Here is a 25,151-nt window from a genome sequence, read left to right as displayed (position 1 = left end):
TGTTTAATAATTGGGCATGTTGCTGCCTGGGCTGAAGTCGACCTTCGTGTGCTTGTTGCTAAAATAGTATTTGGTTGAGGTTTGGCACGTCCGAGATGTCCACTAAACGTAAAGAATCGTCCATCCTCATACACGTAAAGGGTCCCAATCGTAGCAGAACAGCTCGATTGAAATGCAGGTCGATTTGGTGTTTATGAAATTATTTCATTGATATCCAGAAAGCCTACAGCCTCCAGCCTCCAACAGCACAAACTGTTGATGTAGGCTGCAGCAATAACAGTGGTTTGATTTTGTAAGCGCAGAAGAACCTGCATTTTTTAATATTTCAATTACGTTTCATGTAAAAAAATGTGGAAAAATACAAAATACAATTTGGAACACAATGTTGAGTGAAGAGGCCTAGTTCTCAATTATTTAATTACAGTCTTGGTAAATGTTGTTTAAAGAATAGAATGATATGCAACCCGCAGCGGAAGACTGTTCGGAGGCACAGTTTTCCTCCTTATGCAAGGCGTACATGAGAAAGCAAGAATTTTTAGTGTCATTTTTGTGATGCTTTTTGGTCGGCTTTGTCTTCCTTCTGAACAGGGCCACTGTCGACTTATTTACCTTATAAGGGTCGCCTATTCTAAAATGCTTTGTGCATTTAGATTTTTTTTATCGCGGTGTTTTTTTTTGTATTTCCAAAACCTTTTGTCTTCCTAAATTATATTTTGCAACGCTTGCTTGCTTTTTTAAGCCCAGAATTAATTAACGTTAAAATATCAATTTTTTACTTTTACATTTTCACCAATTTATAATTAAATTGCAATATCTTAAGCAGAAATCATCAGTGGACCCACTGAGTCTTTAATTTTCAGCGTAACAAAGATTATCCTTTAGCCGAGGTGCCGATGTACGCGGCACAGTGCGGGCAGTAGTGATGCGCGTCCTTGCAGTCGTTGGAGCATAAATAAGGAATGGGTACACAGCACCAGCAGCTAGTGGAAGACAATGAGATTAGTCGCAATTCAAATACGCACGCAGATAACCTATCTGGCAAGAAAGGAAGAAAATGCTTACCCGAAAAGGCACAAGCAAAGGGCCACTATGTGCGTTTTGGTTCCTGTTTTGTACTCGACCCTGGTGCGGATGTCCTCTTTGCACGAAGGACACTCGTAGCGGGATGAAGCAGGTGGCAGTGCGTTATCTGTAATAAAGTCGGAATTTTTATATGTTCTGGGAAAGCACCAAATTTGTTATTGATTAATAAAACCGTGGACTTTAGTCACACCAAGGTTCTCGGATCTACTCATATATCTTAGAGCGTCAAAACAAATATCAAAGAATGGTTCCTGTATGATTTCATCAATCAATAATTTTAAAATCTCTAGGAGCTGATTGAATAAATAACAATTATTGCCAATTCAATTTACTAAAAATATTTAAATGCCCTTATTCACTGGTGTGATTGTAGAAATGCATCGAAATATACAATTTAACAGCAAATAATTGATAGAAAGCCCTGAACAACTTTTCAATTACTCCTATTTTTATAAACAACCCTCTTCCAATACTTGCGGCGTTCTTTTTTCTTCCCCTTTCCTTTTAAGCTTTTCACCCTATAGTAGAATCTTTCCCCTGAACCCAGTCTGTTTCGACGTCGGCGGGAACAAAACACGAAGAAGGAGATGGACATTAACGAACTCTTAAATAAATAAATTTTATGATTTATTTTTAAAAAAGATATTCAAAGATTAAACCTCTCAGAAAGGGCACAGATCCATAAGACTATTGGTCTGACCAAAAAAACGTTATCTTTTATATATTGATAAAATTATAATGTTTTATGAATTCCTGTCAAAGGGAGTTCAATCAAAAGAATTTTAAAAACAAATTTTTAAACCCTTAGGAGAGGGAAAAAATGAGTGCTATCAAAAATTAAGATTCAAATTGAAATAAAATTTTTCCTTCACTCTAGATAGAGGTAATTATTATAGACTTTCGGCACTCACGGGGACCTCTGGTAACATGGAGGACAGTAGTTGTCCCGCTTGGCTGCTGCGTAATAACCACTCCTGGAGGCTGAGGTGGAGGATTGTTGGGCTGAGGCATAATCGGGGCCTGGGTGTCTGGCGGATACGGAGGCTGCTGAAAGCCCATGGGCGGCGGTGGTCCACCACTGAATTCGCCGGTGGGAGGGTACACCCCCGGCTGCTGGCCCTTTTCGCCCGTTGTGCCTTCGTAGGGCGGAGGGTTCATCTTCGGAATGTGGTTTAGCACTTACTGAAGGCCTGCAAGTGAATCACTGCTTTGAAAACTGGACGGCTATATACCTACCGAGATATGTGACTGATAAGCGGAAACGTAAAGCTATATACTACTTGCGCTTCTGTATTGACGCAATACCTGAAAATTAACAATAGTCTGACGTATATTGTGCGTGAGTAAGAAACTAAAACTGTATATACATTTCATTTTTTTTTAAGTGTTTTAATTCCTGAGAAATTAGTGTCTATTCTATTGCAGTGGTAATGTAGAAAAATAAATTCATTCCTACACTCAAGCAAGATTTCTTAGTTTCATTTTTGTGATGCATTTGTTTTACTAATTGGATTGGCTTTGTCTACCTCCTGGACAGCACCTTTGTCGACTTCTATTTAACTTAAAAACTATTTTTGACGAAGTTTCTGAGCACACCAATCGATTCTTAAGGTTCGAAATTGGTAAAAAAGTGGATATTTTTTTAGCACGACGTGCGAACTTTTTTTCCCGCCAAAACAATTTGAATGCGAGAAGTGCGCATGCGTCAGAGCTGGCTGGATCTGACAAAGAACTCTGTAAACCAGCTGTGACGCATGCGCACTTATCGCATTCATATTGTTTTGGCGGGAAAAAAGATTCGCACGTCGCGCTCGACTTTTTGGTCGGAAAAAACATCCACTTTACCTAATTCGACCCTTAAGAATCATATGGTGTGCTCAGAAACTTCGTCAAAGACGGTCTTTAAACTTTTAGTTTTCATTCAAATTTTGTATCAGTAAAATTCTGTCATTTCTATGTTGTGCGAAATCGGAGGAAATCATTTCCTACAATGAAACGATCCAGGGGGAATCTGTATTTATATATTGTACGCTGTGTTCCCTTGTAGAAACTAGAGTTGATTTGAAATAAATTGCAGTGCAACCAGGCCATACAATAACATTCGATGCGAAGCCAAAGCCGAAGTCCAATATGTGCGGCCGTATGTATAGTAAAAAGGGTTGAATTGAGCCTCCCCCGCACGCCGGCGGTCGCTTGTTGCATGCGAGAGCCGCATAAGCAGCAGCAGGAACATCGGCGGCGGCGACGCCCGGCCTGGAGAAAGGAGTGAGTGTGTGTATGTCGTGTGTCGCGTGCTGCGGCGTGTGTGTTATGCTGCATGAACGAGCGGCGGCCGGCATAGTAATGCAATGCACTCTCGGGGCTGACGGGGAGAAGCAAGACTGATATCGATTGGAGGGCAGACCGGGCGGGAGGGGGCGGCCGCGAGTGAGCGAGCGAGCGAGCGCGTGCCAAGCAGGGGTAGTGGCGCAGTGGCCATGGCCAAAAGCATTTCGTCCGCTCTCTAGGCCGGCTCGCTCGCTCTCTCGGGCGCCAACGCTCTCTATCTGCTCTGCTCTCACCCCCGGTGCACCCTCCACGCAGGCAGGGCTGTTTTTTTATCTCGCGAGACGCCAGCAGCCAGCAGCACCCATGATCGGCTCCTTTTGGAACCTGTGCCGCGCGTGCCCTTCCATGCCCGTGGACAAGGTGAGTCACGGCATTCCCAGATTATGTCCTCGACTGAATGACCGTAAAAGACGGAACGAGGGGGCGGCGCCCCTAACAGGGTGCGTTCTCTGCGGGGCTCTGCCTGCAATGGCCGAGGTGCATTAACTGCTGCGGCACTATTCGCCAAAATTTCTCCTCTCTTTTGTTTCTCTCTAGTGCGTAGAGAAGATGGGAAAATTGCTTCAGACCTATTTTTCACTTTAATTTGCATTTAGATTGTCCCTCGTCTGCATACCACAGAAAATGTTTATTTACTTTTCACCTAGAAAGGCTTCTTTTGCAGCAAAAATAGCCTGTCACATTGTTCTGGATTTAGAATGAATAACCAAAACTCTTTTTCGCTTTTCACGCCAAATCCTTTTTATGCGTCAAAATTTGAAAGACCTGAATAATTAAATCAAGTGAATTTTTTCGTTTTTATGAAAGAACCAGTCTGTATATTTAAAAATGATAAAATGTTTAATTCTGATGCAAGTCCAAGAATGAATAGCTCTTAATAAAATACGAAAATTGTTTTAAAACAAAAAATTGCCATATTAAAAAATAAATAAATGGGAATGGGATGGACGTTCAACTGCAAGGAAAAAAATCAGATCACTGGGAGGGTGCAGCAAAGTAATATAATAATATTTAATTTCTCCACAAAATCCGACGGTATAATTGTAAAAAAACACAGACGTATTATTTTCTAGGATTTTTAAAAATTACGTTGCTAAGAAATCCGAATTGTTCTCGTTCAATTCTGCTTTTCACGGTAAGAAAGAAAACATTATGACACGACGATGATTAACATCTCATTTTCCTCCAACTCCCATCCAGTGAAAGCCTTTTCTTGGACGATTGAAAACAAGAAAATTAAAAAAAATACTATAGATTTTCCAGCGGTCATCTAAACTCATCTATCTCTTTGTGGGATTTATTTTTTATTTTTTCTCAAACGGATAGCAGTTGACCTAAATCTGACAGGACAGAGCTGCTCTTTCAGAGCAGGAAGAAAAAAATATAGAGAGAAAAGCAAACCTTTGCCTTTCCAATCAGCTGATGCAGCAAAGTTGGCACTGACCTTTGCCTGCGGCGCAAAATCACGCGCGCGTATATCCGCCTTTGCCGATTAATTATTATTTGGCGATCGCGCCAGTCCCCCGCGTGTAATTTACAGACGATTAATAACTATTTCGCTCGCTGCTTTGCGTGCGTCAGTGGTGGCGTGCGCGCGAGCGTTTGCTCTCGGTACACAAACACGTCCACCCACCGCCGAGTCAGATTTGCCGCAGGATTTTTCTCTCGTAAAAAGATGGAAATGAATTTTTAATGGTGCTACGCCAGCAGAAAGAGGGCTGCTGGTGAGAGCGAAAGTAAAACAACATTTCGGTTGCGTTTTCAGCACGGCTGCATTCAATTTTAAACACTTCAAGACGAGATTTGTGCGGAGAAGAATTTCTCTTTTTTATGTAAAATCTTATATAAACAAAGTTTTGTTGCATTGGATAGAGGGCGACAGTTAAAAATTATTAATTAAACAATTTTTTCTACAGTTTGCAATAATCCAAAATTCAAATTTTTCAAATATTTCGTAAAATTTCCTGCGCATGACCACATTTTTTTGGCAGATTTCGATTCCTTTCGTCGAGATCTGTCCATTAGCGTATGAAACCTTTTAGGGAAACGCTTTGTTGTGAAATAAAATTGGATTTCAAGTAAGGAGACACAACCAATCTTCTCAAAAAGTCAATTAGGGCTTCAACTGAATCCTTAGGAATTATTTTATTGAGTGTCAATCAAGAAGATTAAATAAAACAATTCAAATATTAAGCCATTGAAATTAATGTGAGCTCCGTAAATTAAATTGGCTGCCATTTTCTGTCCAAAACATTTAACTGGCTCCCCTGAGAATCATCACCAACATTGTCTTTTTTTAGACTGATCGACTTTTTTAGATTCGATTTTTTTTTTAATTGCAGCCGCGTCCGTCACATCGACAATTATCCGGGCCTGCTTTTAGCTTTTAGCAGCACTGCTGTGGCCGTATTCTTTTGTAAAATCCCTGGCAGTGGTGGCTAATGTTGTCTGCACGTCAAGTACCATTTGATTTTTCATTTATCAATCAATGCCTGCACAAAAATCCGCAGAATGAAAAAGTTTTTGAGAGCTGCGGCCGTCGAACAAGCGGATGTATCGCAACCCCGTTTTCAACCAAAGCCTAATTCATCACCTGTCAATTGCGAATTTTCGCACACGTGCACTCCGTCGATGATTAATGGGTGTGGTTGCTCCAATATGTACGTGTGGGACAGGATATATGAGCTCTTGTTTTTATTTTTTACGAGAGAGAGAGAGACGACAGAAATTAGGATGGCGCCGCCTTTTCACCGTGGTAGACGGGCGTGGAAAATGCAGACTGGCGGAAATTTCTTTAGAATTAGTTACAATTAGCACAAAATGAGAAGGTGACTCTTTGAAAATTATGCTCATTAAAATCTTGGGATTTAGGTTGAAAATTCAAAGCATTCTAAAGAAAAAATAAACCAATTTGAGATATTCTAAATAAAAAAAACTTATTTTCTGCAAGCACTGGAGTCGATTTGAAGGAATTCCAAATTTATTTAAAGCTCAGGGTTGGATTTATTTGCTTTACCATCCAGATTGATCCAGTTTTATAACCAATTTCTTGCGCAAGAAATGGAAGAAATTAATTTATTCCATTTTTCCTCTTGGAAAATCTTAAATTTGCGGTCGGAGTGGTAAAAATTTCCTCTACTGTGCAAATTTATTCTTTTAAATTGCCATTTGCTCCCTCAATTTCTCCAAAAATTTCTCTCTGACAATTTTTCAAGTCGAGGTAATGAGCTAATAATTAGAAAATTATTGAAAACTGCGGTGCAAATATTGCACAAAAAAAACTCGTAGAAATATAAAAAATGCATATTTTGCAACCCTGTTTAAGTTTGATTCTAGGCAAGAAAACCGGTTTAATTTTCTATACTCTAATTTCCATCAAATTGGAATAAAATGCGCCCAATAAGTTCAATAATTTCTGATGAAGCAAACAAATTTGCGTTCATTCATGCCGTTTTCACGATCTCGAGCTTAGAAAAGGGAGTGAAAAGCCCTCATAACTCCGCACATTTTATATACGGTCACCAAGGAAAAAAAAGATTCAGCGTTTTCTCTTGAACACACACACACACACACATGTCTATGGTGGAGTGCGGAGAGCAATGCGGGCCGCCGGGATTCTCGGCGGCCGACACTCTGGTGTGTACGCAGTCCTCCCACTCACGGTCTGGAAGATAAATCGCTAATTATTGTCAGGTACAAACGGCAGCGAAACGGCCCTCTTGCCCGGCGGATGGCATTTTGGCCACGCGCCAAAATTGTTCCCGCACACACCCATCGCGCGCGCTGCAGATTTTTATTATTTTTTTGCTCCGTCGCGTCGCGGCGTTCCTTCAGCTCAAGTTTATCAAGGCATGAAGTTGTGTGTGGAATTCGCAAAACGTCCCAGATTTTTGCGCATAGAGACAAACTTGCTTGCATTCTGAATCGAAACGATAACAGGAAACGTCGCAGCGCAGACAGAAAAAGTAATATTAAAAATTTATTATTGTCACTCAAAACTTGTTTGGAAAAATAAGTTGAATCGAAATACTGCATGTTCCCTGGTACTAAAATTCTAGTTTTTTTACCTCTATAATTGGGAAATTGTATTTTTACAGTGAGTGTAATTTAGAATTTATATATTCTCGTTTACCAGCTTTTGATTAAATAAACTCCAAAGGGAACGTTTGAGTTGGCTCACCTATATTTAATTCGTTTAGCTTGACCTGATTTACCGAGTTAAGTGATGGAGGAGATATACATTATCTACTATTTTTTTTGCATTCATTTGTCACCATTAAGGAGCTATTTTTCCAAACAAAGCCTAAATTTAGAGACTTTTATGGAGCGATTGTTGTTTTGTTAGAATTAAAAAAAAATCAGAACCCGTAAAGTACTTTGGTAGATTTTCACTTCTGTAGCCTGTTCATTTTCGTATTTTTTTGAGCAAATTGTCCATTAGGGATGTTTCCTTCTACCGGGTTTCTGGTATTAAAAATACTGTATTTTTTGGCCGATTTTTTGAAATGTTTGGGGGTCAAAGCAGCCTAAGAGGGGGGCGTAACCGAGGGAATACAATATGGATGCGCACCACGCCCCCTATATATGAGCCGCGAGCCGTGCATTCTTGCCTGCTGTGTCTGCGCCGCCATATTGTATTCCCTTGGTTACTCCCCCTTCTTTCGGCAACCGATTTCAGCTGTTTTGACAGCAAAAATTACAGTTTTTCCACGCACATCAAAAACTTGGGTGCCAAAAGTTGAAGGAAACATCCCTATTTTGATTTCTCCTATTGTAAAGAGTAATTTCAGCGTTATAAAATAATTAAATCAACCAATCAGGGGATTAAAGGAGTTAAAATATTATAAAAAAAATCTATCCAAAATCTCTAACTATACAAAATGTGGAAAAGAGATACATGTGACGCAAAGTAGAGGCGCAAATTTTGAGTCCTAACAGCATTCATCAGACAGATAAAGCAATTCCCCTAATGTAGACTGACGTTCGTGCTAAGTTCATTAAACACAATTCCGGCCGTCTGTCAATGGAGCAACGCAACGATCCCCTCGGCATCGGCAGCCGCACTCCATTTCGCCAGTAGCGAAAAACAAAATTGACTGGCAATGCACAGTGGAATTGTTGGGGACAAAAATTTTATTTATATATACAAGCCGCTCACGAGTGTGTTAGCGCGACGCTCACTGCAAAATCCACGGCGCCGAAGCGGATATGTATATGTTTGTATGTATATCGTCAAACGCGCATTCAATTAGCCCGTCGCCCGCGCCTTGCGCCCTCTCGCCCACCCTCACTTTTGCAGCTTCACCCGCAAAAAACAGACACAGACATACACACACACACACTGGGCATGACAACGTTTTAAACAAATAATGCACTCTTCGTTCCACAGGGTAATTTTTTATCCACACTCGTTTGGACACTATTTTTTATTTTCCCTTTTGATTAGTAATTTGACGCTTTGACGGACTGCCAGGAAAATCGTGGTCATTAATTAAATTTTCCCGGGGCTGATTATTAATGTTCATGCCTAGCAAAGGAATATAGTCAGCAGCATCAGCAGGCTGATCGGCTTGGAGCTCCATTTAATTCACCCATTTTACGACTGACAGCTCGCTATCCATTTTGCAGCCGCCTCCCATTATAATTTTACTGCCATTTTATTACTGGTGCCTACCAGATCTCCTCTATCACCCTGTGAAAATGGTGCTGGAGCCAAATAATTCCAACTAATGAAAAATAGAGAGCTTGAAAACGAGGGCTGTAAATTATAGGCTGATTTTCGGAGCCGGCTTTAGATAATTTATAAAATTTAATTTGTTTTAGTGCGTTTTTTCAAAACAATCCACGCAGTTCAGGATATAATTGGAAGTTTCATTTTATTTTCTGAGAAAGCCTTCAATTTACTCCAATTTTGATCTTAAATAATAAAAATTAAAGTGCAAAAATATCATTAACGAGTTTGATCTAAGTATTATTTTTATCCCTTTTGAGTTTAGACAAAGATGAAATAAATGTTTGCCTTGTTCATTTGAATTTTTCCTTTAGAGGAAGTTTATTTGATAAAAATTTCTGATTCGATTAATATGCAAAATCCGAGACCGATCTAACATTTCCTTTTTCCTTCTCCAAAAAGAATAAAAATTTCTGTGAAACAGGCATACTCAAAAAATTATTTTATAGCACTGGAGTACAGGTCAAATCATATTTTAGGCTTGAAATAATTTGTTTGGAAGCTCAAGAAAAAAATTCAACTGCCCAGCAAAATCGCAACTCAAACCTTTTTTATTTTAACCATTTTTGAAATAAAAGCCGCTTAAAATACCATAGCTGGAAAAACACCAAGAGTCTTTATAAAAGTTATTTGCATATGTATACCTCAAGTGGAATAAGTCCTTCGTTGAAAAGCTTCGCCCCCCGCACTCGAGTCGAGGTATTAAATTTCCACGTGTGCGATATTTGCGACAGATTCGCGACGTCGCGAAAAATGCAGCCGGCGCAGTTTTCCACGCCCGAAGGCACCCGAACTGACCGGAATTGCTATTTCGCCATTTTTCTTGCCGGCCGGGCTCCTCCGGCGTGCACAGTTGAGAAATAGCAGCAAAATGCGTCCGTTCAGTCCGTTGGTAAGGTCGAACGTGAAAAACCGGCCGGGAGAAAAGGGTTGGCTGGCTGCAGTCGAGGCAGAAAAAGAACGAGCCATCCAAGTCCCCGGGGGAAACGGCTGGTCGTTTTTGATACGCGCGAGGAACAGCCCTTACACACGGTTTATCTGCTCGGCCTCTGACAGAGTGATTGGCCACACCTTGCGCGCCTTCGAATAAGGATTGCACATTACCCGATCACAAAAACATTTGCACCGGCGTGTGTACAGGATCACAGGAACGTGGCCGTTCGTTGGATCTAAATCCCGCTCAATCTATCATTCTGGAGGTGATGTATTATTTCTTGAAAAACAGAAACACACCAATCTGCTATAAAATGAATGAACTACTAAACGTCTTTACTCTTGAGAGCGTATTAATCAAAATTTAATATTCTTGTGCCCTTAAAAAAGTGTAAGTCCTTGCCAAACACATTTTTAACCGTAGATATTTTGCTCACGAGCAGTGGGGGCCAGATTCGTTCGACGCGCAGATATGGCGTCCGGTGGAGTCTGGCGCGAAAAAACGGTCAACGGTGAAATTGCGCGAAAAAAAACAAGTTTTCGTCAATATTGTGACATAATTTGTACTAATTGTGTCTTTTGGATCGTAAAAACAAACTCTTGACACTCGTACGGCAATCCAACGAGAGCTTTTTGTTTCCCACATTCAGACGCCATCTTGGATCTGCGCAATATGAACCAATTTTATCGTAAATCTGGACCCCGCTGCTCACGAGAAAAATTTTCCCGCTACCACATTTAAAAAATGCGTTAATATAAATTTTCTCCTTTTTTTGATACGAACTTCTCATAAATTGGATGGAAATTTCAGGCTCGTGAATTTTATAAGAGGACGTTTTGTAGCACACGAGAGGAAAGCTATCACTTAGGGGATTTGACATGCTCTCTTTTTGATTGCTCTCAGCAACTGATTGTGAGTGCAGAGTCGCCCGTTTCTCATGCCCAGTGCTGGGTTCAAATCCCTTGCACATAAAATATTTTCGAAACAGCTGCTGCATACTGTACGAGATATTTTCTCCTTAATTTCCGTTTTTGCTGCTCATCAAGTAACCTCTTGAAAAAAAAACCAGAGCAAGGATTTATTCAATAAATTTGATTATTTTTTTAATTATGCTGGATTGAACTCCCTGATGGGGGGAGTAATTTAAATCAGGGTTGCAAAAATCCGCATTTTTTAAAAATGCCATTGCAGTGTTAAAAAAGTTTTTTGTTTTCAAATTTTACCAGGTTCTTGCTAGAAATGTTTGCATCTCAATTTTCAATAATTTTCTGATTATTTCCTCATGAAATCGACTTGAAAAATTGTCAGAGATAATTTTTTGGAGAAATTTAAGCAGCAATTAACAATTGAAAAGAAAAAAATCTGTTCAGTAGAGAAAATTTCGACCACTCCGCAATTTTTAGATTTTCACAGTGGAAATATGGAATAAATTCATTTCTTGCAAGAAATTGGTAAAAATTGAGTGGTAAAAACCAGTGGTGAAAAAACCGGATGGTAAGCAATTTAAATTAAAAGTAAAGACAAGCTTCCTCTTTTGAGTTTAGAGATTTTTTATCCACTGCTCAGCAAATCCCATGCGCTATACAACATGATGGTGCCCAAGTGGCTGCGCAGAGGAACTTGGGCACAATGTGGCCCTCTTTTCACCTTTCCACACCGAGTCCTTTGATTGGAACGTCAGAAATCTGTCCCTAAAGCCGCTGGAAAGGTGTGAAAACCAGCCCGTTGAGCTAATTGAGCATTTCGAGTCACTAAACTAACAACCAGTAAAAGACCCCTGAAATGCTCAAATATATCTCCTAGTGCCTTATTGACACTGCGCTGAATATCAAAATTATGTCATAATTGCCACTGCGTCAAACTTCATAGCCGAATGAGTTCACTGAGTGCTGAGTGAACAAGCAACAAATTTGTCTTCAATGTATGAGCCTTCATCAAAAGGGCTGATTATCCCTTTGCGCCCCGCCCACGGGTGGTGAAGTTCCTATCTTAGTTGTCGTTTCGTTGCGCGCCTTATTTCCCGGAATGCGGTTGCCCTCTCTTTAGCTTGTGCAAATACACACTACTTGGCCCGGCTCCCGTCTGCTATGCAAATGAAGCAAAAGTTAGATTACCCGCGTGCCACCCCTCTGCCCAGACCATGATTCCAAGCCGCCCTGCCGGGACTCTACTTCATAATTCACAGCATTGTGCACTACTTTGAAAATAAACTTTTGATATAATAAATTTGATGGGTCATTTACCACCGCGGTCAAGAAACAAGCTTAAGAGCTCGAGGGGGTATGTATGTATGGAAAGTTTAAAATATTAAGAGGGATTGCATCCAAGGTAATTTTATTAATTCGTCCAATCGCTCTTCTTGATATCGAGATGTACTTGGATTTATATTTGAGATAAACAAATTTACGTAAATGAAAAAGATAACGATTTGATATAGTGTTTTTCCCTAACCTAAAAGGAGAGGCACGAAAAACAGTGTATAGTAAATAGAGGTTTTGCGTTCAACTTGCATTGAAATAGGCAGCTGAGGGTTTCAAAAGTTTTACGCCAGTTGTGTCAACAGATGGCGCCACCGTATACATTAGTAATAAATTTAATTTTGAGGCACTTTCGCTATGATTTCAGACTCTGTCCTGTCAATGCGTGCGTTCTTCACTTATTATGTTTTCTTTTGATGTTCTTAAAGCCAAAATCAGTCCAGCCATTCATCGTAGAAACGGTGGAAAAGATTTTATATTTAAATATAATAGTGTTCCACGATTCTACGGTGATTGGCTGAACCGATTTTGGTTTTCAACACGTCTAATGAAAGCATATTTAGTGAAGAATGCACATTGGCAGGATTGAGTCTGAAATCGCAGCGGAAATGCCTTAAAATTAAATTTATTACTAAAGTATACGGTGGCGCCATCTGTTGGCGGCTTCGAACACTAAGGGCGTATACAACTGGTGTGCTGAATTTTTTATTGCCAATCTGAAAATAAACTAATAATAAGCAATCCGTGTGTCTTATACGCAGTCGAAATAAATTCTATTAAAAAATTATCCATATGCACCAGAAAGAAATTTTCTAGCCACAAAATATTCCAAAATTATCTGCAGTTTTATTACTGCTGATCCGGCTCACAAAAAACAACACTTGTTAAAAAGAAGCTGATTCTTATTCTTATGGAAAAATACTGTTCTTAAAAAATAAACCAATATTTGTGGGGTTCTGCGACCAACAACCAACAAGAACAAATCTCGATCTGTTGTACGAAATAATATTTTTCGTGATTGTCCGCCCTTTTGTCGAACCCAGGTTTGTATATATATAGTAAATGATTCTGCCACAGCCGAGAAGAATCGAAACGATTGGTCTGAGTGGGCAAGTACTTACGGAGTGTCCCCTCGAAATCAATTACGATGAACTGAACGGCGAGAGATGATCGCCGGAGTCATTGCGCCGAATTTTGCTGGGAAATCGATTCCCGCGTGTCTCTGAGAGGCCCTCGTGCGTCTCGCCAGCCTTTTATCACCTCCGCGGAGCGGCGACCATGCATCAAGCCAGGGGTTTGGGCCAAATTAAAGCACTTCGGAGCAGCAAATTTCGGTGCTCGGTATAGTCCTCGTCAAACGAGCCGCCTTTAATGGACCTTATGCATCATTCGGGCAATTTGCGAGCGAATTCCAGCCCGGCGGCGCCATTTTAATGTCCGCCCGGCTAATTGCCGTGCAACACACTCTGCATTCAAGGCTGGCTCAAACTGCGATCGAATTGATTCTTCGTTTGAATTGCCAAACATGCTGTTGGTCCGGTTAATGGAGTCTAATGAGTTTGTTGCGAATGTGCGGCAGTGTCGGCGCGGCAGCGCTTGGGAAATGAAGTTGTAATTAAACGGGTGATCTGGGGAGTTAATTAGGGGGAAATTTGATATTAGGATTGTTTCCATGCAAGTGGTTTTAACGTTAACTGAAAATTATTGGATAATTAATTTCAGGGTTGCTTTAAATTAGGCGTTTTTTCAATTGTAACCAGTTTCTAGCAGAAAATGTTTGCACCTCAGTTTTTCAATAATTTTCTAATTATTTGCTCATGACCTCTACTTGAAAAATTGCCAGAGAGAAATTTTTGGATAAATTTAGGCAGCAAATAGCAATTATTTAAATGAAAAAATCTGCACAATAGTGGAAATTTTGACCATACAGACCGTAAATTTTAGATTTTCACAGGGGAAAAATAGATTAAAATTCATTTCTTTCAATTCTTGCGCAAGAAATTTATGAACAAAATTTGCATGTCTAAGAAGATTAATTCAAATTTTACAAATTTTACTCATAATAATTTTCTGCAATAATGTTTACAAAATAATTTTTCGTTAGGTTGATTGTAAATTTTTAGACACGTTTCAGGCCATTTAATTTTTGAGGAGGTACGAGAAAATGTTACACTTGCGTCGTGATTTTTCAATTAACTCTGCTCTTTGTCAAAAACCTCTGGCCTCTTTTAATTGTAGATCGTAGAGTAAAAAAATAAGCAAACTAAAACTATAGTAGGGGCCAGAATCTGAATGCGGGTTCAAAATGAGTTTGAAAATTAGCTCTTTGGATGTTAATTGCAGCTTTTAACTATATAAAAAACTGGGAATTTTCGTTTCAAGAACGTCAATCGTCACGCGGATTAAATTCATCTCGGCCATTTGTATTGTTAACATTTTTTTATCGCTAATGAGATAAAAACTTCAAGAAGATAAACCTCTGTTCATTGTTTGAAACATTTACATACACAAAACATAAGATAATTTTAATTTATAAAATAAAAATAATTAAAAAGCCTCCATTAATTAGTGTAAATTACCAAACGATGCACTAAAGACCGTCTGACATAAAGATCGAAAACACAGAAAATAAAATATTTCCCCCTGGAAGCCGGTCTAACATTCAGAAATAGATTTTTGACATTAACTAGATTCAACTCACGTCAGCTGTTTCTGTTAGACATGTAAAAATTTAATATTCACCTCTTTATTCTCTTTATAAAGCCAGAAATTGCGGTCATTCGTTCTGCTACGACCCAACATGCGACATTTTCGAGAATTTTGACGCACCATTTACAACCCTCTCGACGACACGCCAGCTCATCTCGATTTCTCTCGCGGCGGCTTTCTTTATTGGCCGAGAGAGCTAAGATTTATGGCCGCCACCGTTGTCGTTTGACAATAATTCCCGCACGGCGGCAAAAACTCCATATTAGGGTGGCTGAAAAATCGGCGCTTTGTCTCGAATTTGGCTGGTTGCTTGCCAGCCAACTCCCCTGTAAGCAATATTTTCATTTGCGAGCGTCGGCCCGGCAGCCACCCGCCGCCAGCGAGGCCCCTCACTCAGCCAACTCTCATATGTACGGATTCTGCATTTGTTTGAGCTTTCCTTCTTAATCCAGTGCGCGGAAGAAATTGCCTCGGCGCTGACACGGAGTGACGCAAACGGCTGCAGGTCGATGCCGGGCCCGAACCGAACCGCGCACTAAATAAGAAGAAGTAGTGCTCTCCACCGGTCAGGCGGAAAATATTGACGAATATTTATTGCACAGCTAGTGCTGACTTGTGATGTGAGTGGATATTATTGACACTCTCTTGCACAAAATGCGCAAAAACGTCCAGGTGGTTTTTCGGCCAAATTGTTACATAAGTTTAAAAATAAAAATAATGAGCATGATCAACATTTTTTAAAGAAAGCGTGATCTCTAAAACTGTTCGTAAATCTTGATTTTTTTAATTAAATGGGAAAGATTTTAAAAAAGAGGATTTGTGTTTAAACGTATTTTTATTTGTTTCAAAAGCTGTAGATATTTTTAGCCATTTGTTCCTAGCGATTTCTTGCAAAAAACTTTGCGTTTTTAGTAGGTTGTAAAATTCTAACACGATTATTTAGTTTATTAAAAGTCAAATTTAGATGGTTACTTCAATGAAAATTAATATTACTCATAATGGAATTATTCCCAAGCCCTTTGGAAATATCAGCAACTGATTACGTATCTAAACAAGATGAAAAATCCAAAGAGAAACATTTTTGTCCTTGAAATCATCTTTACAGCCCAAAACTTGTCGGTATAATTTGATTTAACCCTTGGGTTTTGATAACAAAACCAAGAAAATTGCGAAGATACGAAAAATCAACAAGAAAATTGAGATTTTAAATCAAATAAATTTTGTCTTTCAAACTGGTAATTTGAATTTTGATTTTTCATAACTATAAAATCAAGACGTTGGAAAGAGCAACTTTTTAAACCGTTTAAAACTAAAATAATGGAATAATTATCATTTTTAAGAAGGTTTAAATTTTTTTGCCTATTGAAGGTGTCTCTTATCGCTCAAATAAGCAAAATACACACATTTTCAGAATAAAATTTGGCCTAATTTAGACTTTTTGTTATTAGGGGGAGTTTAGAGGAGTGGGAGAGGATGAGTTGGGGATAATTTAGTGGATAATGAAATGAATTTCGAGTTTACAACCCAAACGTACAAAAAAATCGACGCTAGCAAGTTTAATTTCAACCTGATTTGGCATTTTCTTGTGATTGGGGGTTGTTTTGAGGTTTTATTACTGAAATATGAACAACCCTGAATGAAAATTAAACTGAAGAGTCAATTTCAACTCTACATAACAAATTTCAAGTTTCCCAATAAGTTGAATAATCGAAAAGTGCATTTTAAGGGGTGGAAAATCGAAGGGGCGTTAGTTAGGGGTTGCGGTAGTAAAACACTAATTATTTCCCTTAAAATTTAATGATGATATGACCACTGGCACGGCTGCAGTGATTAAAAATCCTATGTCATTCCTCTGTGCTTTCAAGAAAATTTTCGGGGAAAATTCGGAATGTTCCGAAAACGCCAGAAACGTACATTAAGTCAGTGGTGAGAAAGGTAACTACAACTTTTTCAGATCAATAATATTACTTTTTATTTGTTAAAATCGAAAAAATACCGATATTTCACTTTCCGATGTAAGTTGAACTGTTTGGTGTTTTAAAAGTCTTAATTTTCTATAAGCGTAAAGAGTTTGACAGCTGTTTAGTTGGTTCAATGCCTGTGTCCCGGGTCAAAGTCTGAAAATTGCGTGTTTCGTGCTCACTTGGAGTCTAAAAGCAAATCAGACAGATAAAAAACGATCGCCTTTAATTCTAAACTCAATTCCAACTTTCAAAGAGGTGCTGGAGGCGAATCCAAAACTTGTTGAATCAAATTTTCGAGGGTTGATTCAATTGCTAATTCACAGCTTGAGAATAAAAAACGTGATCAATTCTTGTTCATGACTTCCTGTAGAATGAGAAAAACCACTCAGCCTCATCCAAATTCATCTCTGTCTGGCGGAGAGTCACGGAACTCGGAAGCATTTTTCACGTGAGAAGTCTGCTTTAAAAAGGTCATAAATATAATCTGGATTGCGAGAGTGAGACGCACGGCGCGGGTGCTAGGAAAATGTATGTATATGCGCCGCGAACGCTCTCGCTCGTATTGTGCGCGAGCACATTTTTAACGCCAATAAAACCAACCGACCGATCGTTCGTCCGCCGCGAAGGCTCCTTTCAATTTGACGTGTTCGTTTGAGCGAAAGTCTCGCCGATTTTTCTTTCCGCACACTGGGCGTGGTCCTTTTGCCCAAGGAACATGCAAATCCCTGCCTCGTGTGTCCCTCCTGCCGCACAGTTTGCTCGGAAAGAAGACAATTGGCCTCGACAAACGTCGATACAGTTTTATTTGCGCACAAAGGAATTCTTTTTGCTTACATTACTTGGGAAACGCTACGAGCTGTAATGAATGGAAATTGGTAAACGACGAGCGTTATTGCAGTCTGTGTACAATGGAAACAACGCTTTGTTTTGCCTTTGTCAATAATCTGCATGCACTTGTGGAAAAAAGAGAGATTAAAAAATCTCAATTCACTTGAGCTGCCTTCATCGTTTTCTCTTTGATCAATGCTCCAGTTTCCAGTTGGTTAAAATCGAAAATTGAACAGTAAAGAGGTATGGCGTCGGCTGGGGCTTTGAAACGCGCTAATGAATATGATGTGAATAGAAGCGAGGCTATAGGACAAAATTGTGATACAATTTGCATTGCATAGATTAATTTTAATTACGCCGGTAATCTGATTAGAGAAACACACTCGTGCTCAGGAATTAAAAGAGAAAAGCTCAAAGCTTTCCTCATTTCGACGCCATCTTGGTTATGACCGGCGGGAACAAAAAATTTCAACGCACATCCCGCCAAAAATAAATATTCAAAATCTCAAGATTATAAAAGTTATGCAATCCGTCGGGCAGACCAAACGTTCAGGTTGCATAAGTCATTCATTATTTATGCAGGCAAACCTTTTTTATCCATTTAAAGACAATTTTCTGAGCACACCAATCGATTCTTGAGGGTCGAATTGGGTTAAATGGATGTTTTTTCCAACCAAAATAACCAATGCGACATTCGAACTTTTTTCCCGCCAAAACAATATGAATCTGAGAGCTGCGCATGCGTCAGAGTTCGTTTAAGCACTTGCAGAGAGACCGCCTTTACAAATGACTTCTTTGTCAGATCCAGCCAGCTCTGACGCATGCGCACTTCTAGCATTCATATTGTTTTGGCGGGAAAAGGTTCTACTTGTGCTACGCACGTCGCGCTCAACTTTTTGGTCAGAAAATCATCCACTTTACCTAATTCGACCCTCAAGAATCGATTGGTGTGCTCAGAAACTTCGTCAAAGACAGTCTTTAATCATTCTGGGCTAAATTAAAAATATTTATTTCGCGCAAAAATAAAATATATCCCTAAATCGTTACATATAGCGCCTCACTTTGCTCCAGTTAAATGTGAGCTAAAGTGTGCAGTAGCACTTAAAGCAGTCAAAAGTTTACAGTTCCACTCCTCGGCGCTGAGTGGAGTGGTGCAGAAATTAAGTTGCCGCCAGTGAACTGCTCCGTGTCGTAAATTGCGAGGCGCACACCTTAATGCAGCCAGCAAAGCGGAATCTGCCCGCGGGCGGAATTTATCCAAAAGTGGCTTGCAGCGCGCGTGTTGTGCAATATAAGGCTCACAATTTATGGCCGTGCGGGAGGAGCAGCCGGAATACTCGCTCGCATCTTGGCGCATAAATTTCGTCCACGCACGGCACAGAAAGCCCTCCGAATGAATAATTCGTGTCGCTTTTGTGACGCGCGGATTACGAATTGGGTCGTCCGTACGACTAATGTTTGAGATTAGAATTTACACACTTGCCTTTCCACGCGGCCAAATATGTTTATTCCCTTGGGCAAACAGTTGCGTGCGAGAATTCATGCTAATTCTTCGACTAATCCGAGCCAAAAAAAAAAGAAAAAAAATACCAGCCGCTGATTTATTTGCTGCGGTCGCACGGTTCCTCTATGTATTCCGCGCATTCATTATTTCGATATTCCGCCAGGAAGAATAATGGGGCTGTCCAAATTCTCATGATAATCGCTCAAAAATCCGATAAACTGAATATTCTGACCACAAAATATGATATTCAAACCGTCAGGAAAACTCGTTATAAAACAATGAAAAATAAATTAATTTCCTTACATGAATTTTTCAAATACTTTTCAGAAAAAATTGCTCTGCATATTCTGGGTACGATGTGGTTTACATAAAATCTTTGGGAAGATCACGCAAAATTAATAAGACTTTCAGGAACTAAAATTTTTTAGATTCGTTCCTGACAATAATTAAAATAAAAAATATTTTCAGTCAATTTTTACCGCTAAAATGCTTGTTATTAATGACAGTAAGGATTAATTGCAAAAGTTCTATAACGTTTTATTTTAATTTTTTAGATCTGTAGCTAACATTTTCAAAACACGAAATATAAAAAATCTTGTTTTCTAATTTGAATTGCAATTTCTCGAAAACTGAAAAGAAAATAGCTTTGAAATTTCCACAGAAGGCAACTACTAAGCACATTTTTCAAATTTCCAAAATCCTGAGCTCGTTTCTAAAATTGTAATAATTATCAGAAGTGGCCTTTGACCTTGACGTAGTGTTAGTTCGATCGTGTTCAGCGAGAGGAATCCAAAGCAGACCTTATTTTCATAATTGCACCACCAGAAACCCCTTGAAAGCACTTTTAACAGGACGCAATGTTTTAATAAAGACAGATTTATTTTATTTTGCTTGACCTCGTGTCAATTTTGTCCGGTGACCCGTGACATTTCGTTTATTATTATTTTTTTCTTAAATTCTTCATTTGAAGCTAGAGAATTCAACACAACTGCAATAAAATATTTCTAACCCGATGATTTTGTATGCTTTCAGCTGCACTCCGAGTACAGAAGCACGTACCGATGGCACGAGTACACAGGACCGCGGCAGGAAGTGGTGCGCAGACCACCGCAGTCGGCCTCAGGTAACGTAAATAAATAAAAAAAAATACGCGATGCAAAACGGTGCTGCAAAATGGAATGTTCTTGAAAGCCTTTCTCGCAGAAAAATTTAAGTGGAATATGCGCCATTCCATTTGGTACTGGAACAAGCGAAAAATGATCTTGATCGTTAGCGAGTGTCGAGTTTCATCTCAAGATTTGATCAATATTAATGGTGTACAGAAGAGACGGAATAATATGCCCGAGGGCGCATAATAAAGCAAGAAACGTCTTCTTCTGAAAGTGGATTTTTTTCAGGTGTTAAACAAAATGAGAAAATTGGACCTAAAGGAAAGAATATAGCTCTATTGTTGACAAATCTCTTAAATTAATAATTAAAATTTTCCCCAAACTACCATCTCTTACCTTTTATAAATAGTGAAAAGGTTAAAAATAAAAATATAAATAGCAAAACCAGAAATTCCATCGCATTTTTTTTACAAATCAATTTTTAATTGAAGAATTTGGGGTTTATGGGCGATCAGATCACCTTTAAAACCCATCGTCTATTTAGGGGAGGTTGAGATGAGTCGAACGGTGTGCAGTTTTTGTAATTCCGATGGCTCAAACCCGAGTTTTGGCGATCCCAATGTTGGCAAAAAATGGAAATTTGGATTTTTGATAATTTTTATTTAAAATGCAAATGAACAACAATTTTGCAATGATGCAAAAATGTACCACTGGTATTTTGTGCAAAAAAAAACAGCTGGTAAAAACCACCAGTTTTGTGGTTTTTCCGCATTTATTCCGAAAAAGACACATTTCACGCCGAAAAAATCGGAAATGAGTGTTACATTTTTTGGTCTTTTGGTGAAACCAGTGGCTACTATTCCGATTTTGTAAAAATCCCTAATTATCTTCAGTAAAAATATGCGCAAAATTGCAAAATAAACTCTAAAAACAGTTTTTTTCCAATGCAGTGGGTATCCCGGAAAAACACGGGTTTTGCAAACCCTTAAAATAAATCCCAATCATAGAAAATAATATTCTACACTCTTCCTAACCAACTATAGACGCACAGACTTGAAAATAATTTTTCCCATAAATTATATTTTAGCAAATTACGCACTTTTAATAGTTGAAAACTTTCTATACTGACTAAAACCGTCAAAAAATAACAGCCAAGTACATAAAGGTATGATATTTCTCTTTGATCAGCGAATGATAATCATTTTTTAATAACCCTTTTCACTTTCCTGGTAGAAAATACAATCTGCGCTAATTAAAGTTGCAAAAATAAAGTAAACCACTGAATGTAACTCGCAGGGAAATAATTATTTTGTACACGTAAATCCCCCGCAGGGCGAAAAAGCACAATTAACGAGAAGGCGAGGCGTAAAAATTAATTACAAACTCTCGTGTCGCCAGCGAAAAGTTGGCAGGAAATTAATGTTTGCGCCGGCGTCGCTTTTAAATTTGTTCCAACGCGCCTGTTTTGACATGCGGAGTAGATTTTTTTCTTCTTTTTCAAGGAGAGAGAAGGCAGATGTAAGAGGTGGACATTGAATATGTGTCCGCCGCCGCTGCCGCCGGCAGCGAGAGGACGAGGCGCCGACTGCAAACGCTGCTCACTCGTTGGCAGCGGCGAAAATTATTTGCGGCGGGCAAATGGCCGGCGGTCGGTTGGTGCAGGCCTGGTGAAAATTGTTGCACTCTTCGAGCGGAAATGCGTAACACGCGCGCTCGGCAGCCAGGCAACATAAACGCCCACGGCCCGATTTGTTTTGCAATGCTTGTTGTAAACGTCGGCCTTTGCTCTCGGCGAGGCGAGGCGAACCGTGTAAAGGGCTTGCGAACAGGCTTTTAACCGCCTTTACATTATTTGTGCTCTGTGCGCTATGAGTTTAAAGTAATGTGGTTTTGGTCCGAGCGGTAATTGCACTCAACTGGCTGCACCGGCACCGAGCAACGCCAGAATATAGTTTTTAAATGTGTTTGTGGCTGGCGAATTAATCCATAAAAACACTTCAATTTGAATGTCTAGTTTTTGGTGTAACTTAATTTGTAGGGTTGGGAATTTTTCAACGGAAATGATCCCAGTTTTAAAGTGTATTTGGCACCGGGGGCCGGATTCACGCGACGCGCAAATATGGCGTCTGGTAGAGCACGGCGGAAAAGTTACAGACTAAATTGAAATTGGCTTGGAAAATTATCAAGAAAATACTGTCAGCACAATTAATATTTTTGTTATTATTTATTTACCAACAGCTAAATAGCCCGGTAATTGGTGAATCAACCGTTAGATGACACATCAGGCCAAAGGAAATGTAACTAAATACGCGGGAATGAAATTATTCGGTCGGCGCGCCTCTTTTTTTACGCTTCTGATTGGCTGCTGGATACTGTCTCCTGACTGGCCTCCATTATATCGACGCCATATTGACTTCTGACCGGCGGGAACAAACACATATTGCAACCTGGCTCCCTGTGCTCATTTCCAAAAATTTAATAAGAAATCAAAATTAACAGAAGAGTGACACTTGACCTTGACCTAGTGTCCGTCCATAGCTAAAAAAATAATTATTTCTAACAAACTCTCCAGAGATTTTTTACGGAAATTAATCGACCGTTCCTAAAACGTTAAAAATAGGAAAATCCACAATTTTACAACCCTTCTAACTTATATTTTAATTTTTAGCATCCTGTTTTCTACACAAGGATCCCAAATGGTAAAACTAACATGAATAAAAATCCACAGGATTTATATACCGAGTTTTTGTACACAGGGTTTTATTTTTTGTTCTATAAATCAATTAACGTTGAGAAAGGGTGTTGTTCTCAGGCGCGTAAATTGTTTTCTTTTACAGCTCGAGATTTTCACTGCTGATTTTTTCAAATCAACAAAGATGAACTTGCTTGAATAAATATTTTAATTTTCCGTTTCCAGAATAATATAAATTGCTTTAAAAACCTTAAAACGGCGCTTTTTCATCAGTTAATTGTAATGGATTTTGGAAAAAAATCAAACAACACATCTATCATTTTGAAAAACCTGGTTTTTCACCCCGGACGGACAAAATTGTGCTCATAAGAGCTTAGAGGTTAAATTCAGGTGAATATATTCTTCAAAAACGATTTTTCTTGGTTCAAAATCTTTTGGAAGTCGGCAATAACTTACTCAACAGGATGAGAAATTTCTACTTTTAATTGAATTGAAGAATTTTGAAAGGACAGAAAACCTTTTAGTAATTTGACATCATTTAAAAAGTAAGTTTTGAATTCTAAATCCACTGTTATGTTTTTTTTTTCTAATCGATTGTCTAATGTCTTAGACTGACTGCTTGAGGCTAAAATAATTTGGTTAAATTTTCTTACCATCCCGAATATTTTGAGCCGGTTTCTATGCAAGAATTATTATATTTTTTAGTGATTTTTTATATGTTTCTTCTCTGTGCTTGGGAGCCTTCAAAAGGAATGGAATAATTCCTCTAATCCTTTTGATTTAACCCAAATTTCTGTCTGTGGATACCGTCTCCTTCCAGTTGAGGTGAAGAGCAATGGAAAATTAATCAAATTCGTGCGTTTTTAACTCTTTTAACCCGAGGAATTACAATTTTCCAAGTATATTACAATTTTCAATCGATAAACTGGTTGTTAGTGTTTCACCAGCGATTTCTATTGTCTCGTGAAGGTATAAATCACATTAGAAACAACCCATATTGGATAAACTCTTTATGAGAGAGCGTATACAATGCTAAGAGCCGAAGTTTATCAGAGCGTTGACAATCGCAGCAACTTTCGCCAACAACTCTATTGTTTGCCTTGCCCACAGCCACTTGGACGCCGAAAACAAAGCCCGCATGCATGCATTATTATGTGAGTCTGTTGCGCGCACACAAACTTGTTCATAAATTCGGGAGAGGGGAAAGGTCAATGACAGCGCGCAATTTGACGGCGCTTTTTCCACGAGCGCTCGTGGAAAAATTACCGACGCGGATTCGATATTTCGTGACCGAACCGAATTTCCGGCGCAAAGCATTGATCCGCCGCCGCGAGAGGACGGACCAATTTTCATTCAAGTTGCGAGGCGAAAGAAATCGGCATGAAAAGAGCCCGAGGATGATTTTTGCCTTCCCAGAATTCTCGCCAGTGAAAAGGCTTTCAACCCTTTATACTGGGGCAAAAAGCTCGTGTGGAAGCCGAGATGGCGTGCGAAATGCTTCTGCTGAGGGATTTCGTTATGATACTCACTCTTTTTAGGGGTACCAACCAAGAATAAAAAGGAGAATGGAAGCTGTTTTTGCAATAACGTCCCTGCTTGTTACAAGGCAATTATTTAGGTTGTCATGAAAGAAGTTTGACTCGAAAAAAACTGGAGCAGAGACTTTTTAATTCCTGGGAACTTTGTGCTAATTTGCGTTTTTGGTTAAAAAACTCACTCCCAGATGGTGCAAAATGTATAATGTTTCTTAAAAAAACCATACAAACGAAAATTGAGCTAATTCAATTATTTTTTCTATATTACTTCTCTGAATAAATCATGAGTTCTTCTTAGTTTCATCCGTTTTTAAAGTAAAAAATTAAAGATTTTGATATTAACTGGTCTGAACAAAGCTTGAGATTGAAATCAGAATTTTAATGCAGATTATAAATTTTTGTTGACTTATTTGGTTATTGGTTTAGATCAGTGGGATGATGATGAATATTGATTAAAAAAATTTTACAACATGAAA

The 25,151-nt window shown here is 39.0% G+C and overlaps 2 protein-coding genes across 11 annotated transcripts in view; one reads left to right on the top strand and one right to left on the bottom strand.

Annotated features, from left to right (window-relative positions):
- Positions 1 to 808: 808 nt before the first annotated feature.
- LOC135946219 (cell death-inducing p53-target protein 1-like) lies at positions 809 to 2,274 on the bottom strand. Its single transcript, XM_065494345.1, has 3 exons — positions 1,995 to 2,274; positions 1,063 to 1,189; positions 809 to 980 (listed from the first exon to the last, which is right to left on the bottom strand). The coding sequence occupies exons 1-3, from the start codon at positions 2,239 to 2,241 to the stop codon at positions 872 to 874; spliced, it is 483 nt and encodes a 160-aa protein (XP_065350417.1). The 5' UTR covers positions 2,242 to 2,274; the 3' UTR covers positions 809 to 871.
- Positions 2,275 to 3,526: 1,252 nt separating this feature from the next.
- Positions 3,527 to 25,151, top strand: part of LOC135945003 (proteoglycan 4-like) — a 76,426-nt gene continuing 54,801 nt past the window's right edge. For 4 of the 10 annotated variants that reach the window (XM_065492340.1, XM_065492336.1, XM_065492341.1 and 1 more), the window contains exons 1-2: positions 3,529 to 3,771; positions 20,372 to 20,462. In XM_065492340.1, the coding sequence (XP_065348412.1) occupies positions 3,715 to 3,771; positions 20,372 to 20,462 (148 nt within the window). In that variant the 5' untranslated portion in view covers positions 3,529 to 3,714. Of the gene's footprint in view, positions 3,772 to 20,371; positions 20,463 to 25,151 lie in introns of all 10 variants that reach the window. The other 6 variants (XM_065492334.1, XM_065492339.1, XM_065492333.1 and 3 more) reach the window with 3 other exon arrangements.

The sequence above is a fragment of the Cloeon dipterum genome, chromosome X (genome assembly GCF_949628265.1).
Source record: "Cloeon dipterum chromosome X, ieCloDipt1.1, whole genome shotgun sequence".
In the NCBI taxonomy this organism is placed as follows: domain Eukaryota; kingdom Metazoa; phylum Arthropoda; class Insecta; order Ephemeroptera; family Baetidae; genus Cloeon; species Cloeon dipterum.
This window is presented reverse-complemented; position numbering and strand designations above follow the sequence as displayed.